The sequence below is a fragment of the Panulirus ornatus genome, chromosome 4 (genome assembly GCF_036320965.1).
Source record: "Panulirus ornatus isolate Po-2019 chromosome 4, ASM3632096v1, whole genome shotgun sequence".
Taxonomy (NCBI): Eukaryota; Metazoa; Arthropoda; class Malacostraca; order Decapoda; family Palinuridae; genus Panulirus; species Panulirus ornatus.
The window spans coordinates 18,930,605-18,942,369 of record NC_092227.1 but is presented as its reverse complement, the minus strand read 5'-3'; the positions used below and the strand labels follow the sequence as shown (position 1 = coordinate 18,942,369).

The following is an 11,765-nucleotide window of genomic DNA, read 5'->3' as shown; positions in this document are numbered from 1 at the left end:
AGAACTGGAAGAGTTCTCTTTGGTGATAAAAGAAAATAAGCATTTTGATCACTTACTGATGCGAGTGCTACATGGTCTTAAAGATGAAATCAACTGTCATCCTTTCAGTACAGTGTGAAAATACTTTGTCATGGTATATAGTTTACGGTCTGCAGACGCGCTGTTTCTCTTAGTGTTCCCCCTTGAACACTTCACGTTGAGGGGTGACTTAGGTATGTGTGAGCGGAATTGTGGACCAACAACCACATTAGCCGTCTCACTCAGGTGTCGAACGATCCCTGTCTACTCACACCACCCCAGACGTCACTGTATTACACTGTAGTGATGAAATTATCATGATGTAGGAGCTGCATAGACGAGGAGTGTGGTAATGACATCTTACCTGACACACACACACACACACACAGGGAAGTGATGTTCAAGCTAGCGGCGCAGCCCACAGTGAACACCCTTTGTTCCGCTATGAAGGAAAGTGCCGCAAGAACTTCCAGCACGCGTCCTCAACCCCGTTGCCAGACGGATAAGTAGTGCAGCTGATTTTCCATGTACTGTCTGTCATTGGCCTTGCCTTCATAGTACCTGGCTCACTTCAGGGCACGCGGCAGCTTTACCATATTGTCCAGACAGTAATCACATGTTTCCGGGATGGTTTCCCCACGTTGTGCGGCGTCGGTGTAGGTTATTACCATACTGTCACCATGGACATTGTTTGTGGTAACTGTTACTGGAAGGACGAGGAGCAAGTTGTACAATACTTTCTTTTTTGTGTGACGTGTGGAATCTAGTCAGCTGGAAAGGATCCTTCTCCCTGCGTGCTCCAGGGAATGCGTTCTTCATAAAAGCAAGATCATCCATGGTTCCCGAAAGTTCGCACGTGTCTATTATAATGCGTAGTAGTTCTTATATGTAATCCTCGACGAATGTTTTGGTAAACATTGGTCCTGGAAAGGTCTGGAAGGGTGCATCTGGCAGCGCGGGGGCGGGGCCGTCGCCAACCACGGGCGCCAGTAGTGCATCACGGCAGCTGGAACGCACCACCAGGAGCCCCCGTCCCCTGTTCAAACTCCAGATTCATCCTCTTCATCTCGCTGTCGCTGAACTCGCCGCCAGAATTACATTCGATAGCATCTCTTTACGGTAACTTTGAGGGTGGTGCAAGAGGCGGACGGTGCAGCGGTGGTTGTGGTAGTGGGCGTGGTGGTGGTGACGCGGGTGGCGAATCGATCCCTCCGGGTGGCTCCAGCAGGAGACGGCGGTGCGGCGGCGGCGACTCAGTCATCATGCCGGCTCCTGACCGTGCACCGGGACCACACTAGCGCGCTCCCTCCCTGACGTGTCCTCCAGTGTCGCACACCTGACCTGGCCCCCCTGTCCCTCACCCCCGCCACAACTGACTTGGATATACCTGTCGTGTTAAGACGGAACACCCGCTCCTGTGTTAGCCCGTGCAGGCTACGTGTAGTGCCCGGACATAGCTACAGCTCCTGTAGGAGTACCACACCACCGTCAGGATGGGAGGCGAAGAGGAAAAGCCGCGCGAACAGGTCGATGACAGCATCCGCGTCATCTGCCGCATTCGGCCCCTCAATAAAACGGAGGAGGCAGCAGGTAGCAAATTTATTTGCTCCTTCCCATCAAACCGCGGTCAGGAAGACCAGATGGTCTCAGTTGGGGTAAGTACTGAATCTTATCGATGTTGTAGTGTGTTTACTTCGATGATCGTGGCACTGCTGCGGCCAGCACTAAAATTCTGTCTGGGTTAGTGAGGGAAACACGGACACCTGACTATCTTATTGACATTACGTCATCACACCATACAGGTTGCCAGCTAATGCTGGGACCAGACGCTTAGGGTATTGTTTATGTACCAGAATCCGAGGCAGTAGGTCACATGATGATGAGGGTAAGTTGTGAGGAAAATCCTGGCTTTCTTAGGTAACTTTGGCGGTGCCGTGAACGAATGTCGGGCAGATAGCGCACTTACCGACCCCCTGCTGCTAGATACGGTAAACAACCCAACCTGCTGGCTGGCTGCCGCGCTCCCTGGCCATCAGTGCGTGGAGGGTTAACTTTAAGTCACAGGCATGTCAGGTGTTCCTCCCCGGTGCGTCGCTGATAAGTGCTGGTGCGCGGCTCGCACACGATCACAAATGTCAGGTACGGCCTTAACGCCGGAACCACGACGGAAACCATCTTAGATGTTTGTCTTGTCTCCTACACCAGGCAGACCACGGCAAGCACGGGGGTCCTCGCTGGTCTGGACTCTGTTATCTTCGTGACTGTCACAATGTTGCTGAACTTAACACCAAATTTTGGTTTGTAAGGCAAATACTGAATATGATTACTTGTAGTTTAAGGACAATGTCAACCATGTCAGGGAAGGCTATAATCTGGGGGGGTGGATGATTGCTAGGAAGAGTCTACGCGATCCAGCTGGACCTCCGCCGTCAGCCGAGTACCCGGGTCTGTCTTGTTTCAACACGTAAGTCATACGTCGCGTTGTCCGCTTATTCTTTATCTTCTTGAATGGATGGTCGTATCATTGTACCTGCTGTCGTGGCTTGTGTCAGGCAGGAGAAAATCATCGCTCGGACGGGGCTAAACCGCGGGTAGACTAGTTGCATAAACACGATGGTGGTCGTCTCGTCGCATGCGGCGCCACAGAAGGGAAACCCGATTTCATCGTGAGTGCGGCAGGCCGGAGTATGACGGCGGGCTCACCTGCCACGAGGCTGCGTGCGTGAGCTAACGTCAGGGCTGGGGAAAGTTGGTGATCCAGGCAGGAGGTGCACTGACCCTCCGAGGTCCGTCTTGTTTACCTGTGTTCACTGGAGCGCTTGCACCAGGAACGTGGACGGTAGTGAGCGGGGCTGGTGTGGGTGGTGGGGTGGACGCTAATTCTATGACCGGGACCCTGATAAACTGCGACTACCTGACCCCTGGACAGCCTCTGTGCTGAGTGAGAGAGAGAGAGAGAGAGAGAGAGAGAGAGAGAGAGAGAGAGAGAGAGAGAGAATGGGGTGGACTGATTTGGTATAGCCTGGACGGAGTGGAGTACGGTAGATTGGGACGGAGTAGGAGTGAAGAAGTGGAGTGACAAGTGTTGGGAGATGCTCAGGTAGTCAGTGGACGAAGCATCGTGATGAAATGGTGAGGAGTGAGAGAAAGGTGAACGGACTTTGAGTGGGGTGAACGAGTAGGGCGGGCAGACAAGGAGCAGGGTGGGCAGGTGGAATGGGTTCGGGGTGGGATGAACGGATGTAATGTTGAGTGACTGACCAGAGTCGTGTGAACAGACGATGGTACGGTGACAGGGCAGACAGAGAGCGGGAGGGGGTGGGTAGAGAGTAGGCAAGATGGGCAGAGGATGGGGTTGGTGGGTAGAGAGTGAGCTGGGTGGATAGTGAGGGGGTTAGGCGAAGAAGGAGAATGAGGTTTGTTGACACGGAGAGTGGGCTGGCATGGATGGAGGTGCTTGACGGGGAAAGATATGGGTTGGCAGGGGTTGAGACACTTGGCAGGGAAAGTTATATAGGCTGCCAGTGGGCGAGGTGCTTGACGGGGAAAGTTATATGGGCTGGCATGGGTGGAAGTGCTTGACGGAGAAAGTGACATAGGCTGGCATAGGCTGCTTAACAGTAAAGAGGAGTAAGGTAGCTCCCTCCACCACCCTTATACTTACACCTGCTTAACATGCCCTCACACACACCTGGTCCTGAACACACATCTACACCAACACCGGAGTCGTACACTCCATCCTACACAACCCGCCCCCTCACACCCCTCACACGCTCATCATCCTCAACTTAACACCCGCTTACATAACGCACTCCACGTACACAGCTACACAGCACACACTAACCCACAGATCACCACCCACCCGATAAATGTATCCAGTGCGCGCACCAACACGGTATACCCTACACACGCAGGTATTCATCACCCCACAACAGACCTAGACATATAGATCTTACACCCCTCCGTAACACCTCACAGCACCCATAACACTCCCCTTCATAACAAACTGTACCCATAACACCCCATCATAACACACTACACCTACAACACTCCCCTTCATAACACACCCTTCACCCACAACACACCCCTTCATAACACACTATACCCACAACACCCCTTCATAACACACCCTACAGTCACAACACTCCCCTTCAGTACACACCCTACATCCACACCACCCCTTTAAACACGCCCTTCATCCAAAACACTCCCCTTCATAACACATTACACCCACAACACTCCCTTTCATAACACACACTACACCCACAATACTCCCTTTCATAACACACCCTACACCCACAAAATTCCCCTTCGTAACACTCTACACCCACAACACCCCTTCATAACACTCCCTACACCTACAACACTCCCTTCATAACACGCATTACGCCCACAACACCCCTTCATAACAGCCTACACCCACAACGCTCCCCTTCATAACACACTATGCATCCACAACACTCCCCTTTATAACACCCTACACCCACAACACTCCTTCATAACACGCCCTTCACCCACGACACTCCCCTTCGTAACACACACTACACCCACAACACTCCCTTTCATAACAAGCCCGTCACCAACAACATTCCCCTTCAAACACGCCCGTCACCAACAACACTCCTCTTCATAACACACCGTACACCTATAACGCTCCCCTTCATAACGCACACTACACCCACGACACCCCTTCATAATACACCCTACACCCACAACATCCCTTCATACGACGCCCTTCACCCACAACACTCCCCTTCATAACACACACTACACCCACAACACTCCCCTTCATAACACACACTACACCCACAACACTCCCCTTCATAACACACTCTACACCCACAACACTCCACTTCATAATGCATCCCTAGCAAACCCCTACGTACTCATACGCACATGTCCCTGACTTTCATAAGATAGCATATCTCTGCACCCTGAGCCTACACAGTACACCACTTACCACACACCTAACCTGCATTGCCACATAGGTGTAGTAGAACAGGTGTGTGGCAGCGAGGCTGTGTGCGATACGGACGAACTTCTGCATTATGCAGAAGGTTTCACAATGTTGGCTTATCTGTTATGATCTCTGGAGGTCATCGTGGCTGATATAGGAACAGACTTTGTACCGTGTTACATCTATTTCCCTTTCATATATCAACCTTTCTGGAACAGTCCTAAAGAAAAGAAAATATCTCTGGTGTGCTCCTCCGTGCATGCCCTTGGAAGTGTCATACTGAAGCAAGAGGAATGTACGTGGCAACGTAAATGTTATCAATTTCTGATTTAAATTTCATATCACACGACTTACAATGGATTTTGTTAATCTTGGAGGATTTTATTGATTTTTCTTCCTCTTCCAGTTTCTTGAAAGTTGGTAGGTTGGTGGTGTGTTATGGCCGAGTGCAACACAATAGTGGTACGCATAGTTTCCTGTCCGAGATCAATTCATTGATTTTTTGTCACGTCAGACGCAGCCAGAGGGGCTCTTCCGTGAGTCATGCAGCGTTGCCACGCTGGGGAGGTAATGCAGCACATGGCAGCGTCCCCGGGGCCGGGATGGCCAGTGTGGCAACGTCTGAATAACGTAATCACTCGTACAAAAACACTCGGTAGGGGGGATGGGGGGAGAGGGGTCTTCATGCTCAAGTGCATGGTGGGTGGCTGGGCGGGTGAGTGGGTGGCTAGACGGGTGAATGGGTGACTGAGTTGGTGGATGTAATGGCCAATGGCTGAGCGGATGATTAGGTGACGATTGGTGAGTGGGCTGGTTGAATGGGTGGCTGGGAGAGTAAGTGGATGACTTGAGAAGGTGACAGGTTAGTTAGGAGGGAGAGAATTTGACCAGGTGGGTGAATGGGTGGCTAGGCGGGTGAGTGGGTGGTTGGGCGAGTGATTAGGCGTTTGGACGGGTGAGTGGGTGTTTGGGTGGGTGACTGGAGTGCTAAGCGGGTGATTGCGTGGCTGGATGGCTGATTAGATAGTTGGGTGAGTGGACGACTGGAAGGGTGACTGGGGGTTTAGACAGGTAAGCGGGTGGCTGGGTTGGTAGGCGGGTGGGCGGCAGGCTGGATGAATGGATGAGTGAAAGGTGGATGAATTGATGGCTGGGCGGGAGAGTGGGTGGATGAGTAGGCATTTAGATGGGTGACTGATAGGTTGGGTTGGATGAGTGGGTGAAAGGTGGTGTTGCTTATATGGTAAAGATGTACTGAATACATGTACAGTGTGTGTGTGTGTGTGTGTGTGTGTGTGTGTGTGTAATTAGCTATCTGAGCTGCACTGGGAGGAAATTTTACACTGTTGGGGTTCCAGCTCTCGAATTTTCTCCACATTCAAACATTTAAATCATCTGTATACCACCCACACCCACAGTCTCAATATTCAGGTTATTCTCTGCATATACCACTCTCATACTATAAAAAAACTTCGTTAAATCTAATTTTTTTTTTGCCCATTTCCATGTAATGGCGTATGGTTGTTTTATCCTTGTATCTGTCACATTACTGTTTGCCGTCTTCATCGTCATCATCATTGAAAAACTTGAAGATTGTAGCTAGGTTGCCCTTTACTCTTCTCTCTTCCATAGTTGGCAAGTCTAATGCTTCTGACCGTTTACAGGAAGTCTGCTTTCTTCATTCTGGTATCGTCTTTGTTGCCCTCTGCACATTTTCTGTTAGACTTTGCGCCTCTTCAAAGGCGGTGACCAAACCCACAAATCGTATTCTAGTTTTGGCCTAATGTACGACGTGAAAAAGCTTAGCTGAATATTTCTTTATGTGCTTGAACGTGATCGTAATACTTGTCAGCGGTCAGTTCGTCTCTCAATATTCTCCAAAGGTGGGACTCTGCCGACAGGTTAGGGTCAATGTCGAGTCCCAAGTCTATATCACATGCGCCTTGTTTCCTAATCACTGTCCTCCTGGTAGACTACTGTCTGTCGCTGATTGCACCTTGCTTACGAGTGCACGTCACTCGTGTCTGTTGTTGCTGCAGGTCGTGTGGTACCAACTGGAGTCCATTAATATAACGTTCTTGGTCAATCTAATTGTTCCTTTTCTTTATATGTAATATCTCTTGGTAGATGATATTCACATCGAGGCTTGCTTCTACTGTGCTGCATCCTCATTTATCAGACTAACCTTGGAGCTTATCTTGACCCACTTGTAAGCTGATGCATTCAGGCAGCACATTGAGGAATTCATCTGTACTCTCATTCACTCCAGCTGCTTTGCTACGGTTAACTCTGCTCGGCTTTCACCACCTATTCTGTTTCTTCTAAATCATTTGACATGACACTGGCTCTGTATACATCTGTGTGCCAACGCCCCACATCTTTCACATTCAAAAGTCCTTCACAATACTTCTCTATCCTCTCTTCACCTCCTCCTTACTCGTTACCACTTCCCCATTTGTTCCCTCGCTGACGCTCTCTGGTCACATCCATGACATTGTCTTATTCTCCCTGATTTTTCCCAGTACCGTCTCATCCTCTCTCTTATTTGCTCTATTTTTTCATCTTTCTGCACCTTTTTTCTTGACCTACTGCCGATTTCTCTTGTACTTGTCCCAGTCACTAGCATTCCTTTTCTGCAGGTATCAATTATACACACCACTTTTCTACTGGCAACTGAACGTCCTCATCATCTCTCTCACTAACTCATTTTCCCATTTCCCTTATACCTCATACTTCATTCGTGCACGGAATTAGTGCTTCCCTAAAGCCATCCTATTAAAAGGCGGACCTGTCTGTCTGGCTCTCTGTCTCCACACGCTGAGGAAGCTTCCAGACGCACGACAACTATCCCCCACACACGGTTGTAGACACGCTGAGCAAGTTGCCAGACGAACGACAACGAACTTCCATACACACCTTGGCAGGGTAGAAAGTGCTGGCTGCCGGGGTGATATATTTTCTAGAATTTGTATTTTTTCGTTGAGCGGGAAGCTTGTGTCAGCAATATGGGAGGTATAAAAAAGAAAACGACAGGGTAAGTGGGTAGAACCGTTGAACTATTCCGCCGTTGTGGGTGTGGTGGGCAGGAGGGAGGGAGTTCTGGTAGTAAGGGAGGGTGTGATGGCCCGGGAGGGAGGGAGTGGTGGCGGTAAGGGAGGGTGTGGTAGCTAGCGACGGAGGGAGCGGTGGTGGTAAGGGAGGGTGTGGTGGCCAGGGAGGGAGTGGTGGTGGTGAGGGAAGGTGTGGTAACCCTTCACAGGAGTATTAGATAAGGCCCAGAGGGACTGAATCTGCTAGTATCTTCCATTCTTTGGCCACTATCTTAGTTTCATTTACTCTCACCTAATACCATTCTTCAACCGGTCTCTCATGGTATCCCCGCGCACTAGACTTTCTTCCAGACTCGCTCACTTTCACCTCCGTCTTCTCACTTGCGCCATTTTCTTTTTCCCTTGAAGCCGCTACAATGTTTCACCCTTGCCTCCAGCAAGAAGTGACCAGTCATGCCACCAGCTGCTCCTCTCAGCACATTTACATCCACAAGTCTCTCCTTTGCAAGCAAGTCAATAAATCCATAATCCACTTCTTCTGGTTAACCCCAGTCCCCCGTTCACCCTCCTGGACTTTTGTATGACCCATTTTGAAAACCAGGTATTCTCGGTCATCTTTCAGCACACAGCTCGTTAAGCTGTTCGACATTTTCTTCTACACCGGTACCATATGACCCCCATGCATCCTCGGCTGCCACATCGTCTACTGCTACACACACACACACACACACACACACACGGTTAGCGGTGCTGACCATAACTCAGCACGGACCAGCCCAGGGTCGGGATCACGTGGGTTCGAATCCTGGGCGTGGCAGTCGGCCCACACCCAACTCAAATGCTGTTCTTTCCCTCTGGGATGGTCAGTACATTGATATCTTTGTTTAGGTTAGTCTGTATGTATGTATGTGTGTGTGTGTGTGTGTGTGTGTGTGTGTGTGTGTGTCCATACGTGCATGGGAATAAAGACGTGGTATATATATATATATATATATATATATATATATATATATATATATATATATATATATATATATATATATATACATACAAGGTTTAGAGACAATAGGAATTGATAATAACGAAAAAGGAGGAGGATTCCACAACTTCAATGATCAGAGAAAGGAGGTATCGTAATGGTTAGGTCTCGTGTGGCTGATCTCCACACACAAGCACGGGAGGTGGCAGTTAGTCGTGTGTCGCAGGTTTAGGCAATAGTGGCTGGGACGCAGAGAGAGAGAGAGAGAGAGAGAGAGAGAGAGAGAGAGAGAGAGAGAGAGAGAGAGAGAGAGAGAGAGAGAGAAGGGGGGGGGGAACAGCAGTATATGACTTGACGAGTTACTAAGACCGAGGATTTTTGATCCCACTCCAGGAAATAAGTGGAGGAACAGCCCCAGCAGACACGCCAGCACCACGCAATACTGGGTCACAAGGAACATAACTACGACGCCAGAGCAACACCTTTTGGGATTTTTTTTTTTTTTTTTGCGACGTTCGTTGTGTGTGTTTCCCAGGATAAGGAGGTCGATGTGGTTGTGGCCACGGTGATTATGTGGTCGCTAGGTGAAATTTTTTTGTTGTTTTCAAGATAATAGAAACTGGTGAGATGCAGAAACAGATTTCGGTGTGAATTGCGTTTTTGCCCTTGAATTTAGCCAAGTTGCAGGTCTGAATTAAGAATGATGTGTTCAGTAGAAGGAACAATGAGGAAGGGTGTGAAAGGAGGAGGGAAAGGGAATTGAGGTATGTAGAATACAGCCATTGCCATAAAGGTAAATAGGGATCAGAGGATGAAGAAAAAAGATAACTTTATTTAGAGAAGGAAGAGGAAGGGCATTACGACAGAACCATTGAGAGGAAGCTAAGCATTCGAGAAGAGAGAGAAACTGAAAAGCCAAATGAAGTAAGTTTAGAAAGCAAAGACTAATGCCACATCTTACATAGTCTGGAGATGTGGAAGACCACAACAAAAGATTCAAAATTCACGGCAGGAAGGGACCAGAGGGTAGTCACACAGGAGACGTAACCACCAGAGAACCTTGCACAGCAAAAGCCATATTATTGATCTGAAGAAAGGTATTGAAACTCTGTTCGAGAATTAGAATTAAGGAGGCTCTTGATGAGATGGTGATGATGGAATTGAGATCGATGGGGCGGTAGTTGGAGGGGCTAGAACGGTCTACTGATAGGCTACACCAAAACAGGCTCTCAAGCAGAAAAACTTAGGGTTTTTCCAAGATATTAGGAATTTAGGATCATAGCTTCCTCACAGACACACTCCCTTAGAAATGGGTCAATAAAATTTGAACGTCCATAGCTTGCAAGGTAATACAGACAGACTGGTCCCATGGATAGCAAATGATTTTGAAAATTAGTAAGCTCATGATTTTGCGTAAACACGGTAAAACTAGGAAAGATACAGCATGAATTCTGCTGAGATACAGAAGGTAAATGAAGAAAAAGTCTTAAGTATAGTAATGTCTGATGACTTGAAGCCAAGTAAGGAGTGTACAGCGCAGTACACAGACATAGTAAAGAATGCAAATCAAAGTTGAGTATTCAGAGGTCGAACATTCGAATTCGAGCCTAAGAACCCACTCCTCACTCTGCAATTTACTGATGCGTCCCCACCTTGAATATTGTGTCCAGTCTGGTTACCCAACTTGAAAAGGAAAAAGCCGTAAAGAGGATAGAGAGTACAGCAGCGAATAACCTAGATGATGTCTCGACTGAGTAGCAAATCCTTTGACAACCGGCTGGAAGACTTAAACTTGGGGAAAAAAAAGGAAAAAAAAGTTAAGATGTTTTGTGATGGAGGTTCGTCTGATTCTGCTTGTTGTAGCGAATGTAAATTCTTGTGTCAAAGTTTATTTCGAATGGGACAAATTACCTTTTCAACTAAATTATTAACATAAGGAGTAATTTACCAATTAAAGGAGTTAAAAACACCACCAAGCATACGCTAAAAGGAAGAGTTAACAAATACTTTACATCAAGTTCACGGTCGATAGTATCTGCGCCTTCTTAGTTGCATGCAAATTATACAGCTATTTCCCCTTTAGTCAACTGCATGTTTTTTTTTACCACACTGACCTATGCTTCTGACCTCTGCCACTATCACAAACAGCCACGGAAGGAACTAGTGGTTTGTATTGCTTTGTATATTGTACTTTGTATATTGTAATGATGGTGTATCACTTCCCCTGATTCTAGTGTGTTCAGTCAGTGACATGTTGATCCAAGACTTTTTCCTCAGTACTCCCTAAGAACTTGTCCTCTGTGGCTTTCTGTGTCCTTTAGAATCAAAAGTCTCCCAGTCTTTTTCTATGTAACTGACATCCTCAGTATTGATGATCGTTGCTTCTCTCACCATCCTGTTTGATTCTTCGCTGATATTCCTGAGTTATTGTTTTGGTTCATGACCATTCTCTGAGGGATTGTCAATGATCAACATGGCTCCACACATCATCACGATAGTTACTCCTCACATCATGCGATTTATCTCTCTCTCATATATATATATATATATATATATATATATATATATATATATATATATATATATAGCTTTATTGTTGATAAAATTTGTAAACATTTCCCCTTCTTGTCCACATAATAAGTTTATGATATGCTCGTTGTCTGTCTTGGACAATCATGTGTTTACCAAATGGCGTCGTAGCTACGTCTCTTCGTTGTATATCAACTGACTGTTGTATTTATCTCTTGTATCTCCCCTGATG

The 11,765-nt window shown here is 47.6% G+C and overlaps 1 protein-coding gene across 3 annotated transcripts in view; it reads left to right on the top strand.

Moving 5' to 3' along the window:
* The first annotated feature begins 1,268 nt into the window (after window positions 1-1,268).
* Window positions 1,269-11,765, top strand: part of LOC139765906 (kinesin heavy chain-like) — a 909,514-nt gene continuing 899,017 nt past the window's right edge. For 2 of the 3 annotated variants that reach the window (XM_071693867.1, XM_071693860.1), the window contains exon 1: window positions 1,371-1,673. In XM_071693867.1, the coding sequence (XP_071549968.1) occupies window positions 1,512-1,673 (162 nt within the window). In that variant the 5' untranslated portion in view covers window positions 1,371-1,511. Of the gene's footprint in view, window positions 1,674-11,765 lie in introns of all 3 variants that reach the window. The other variant, XM_071693874.1, reaches the window with a different exon arrangement.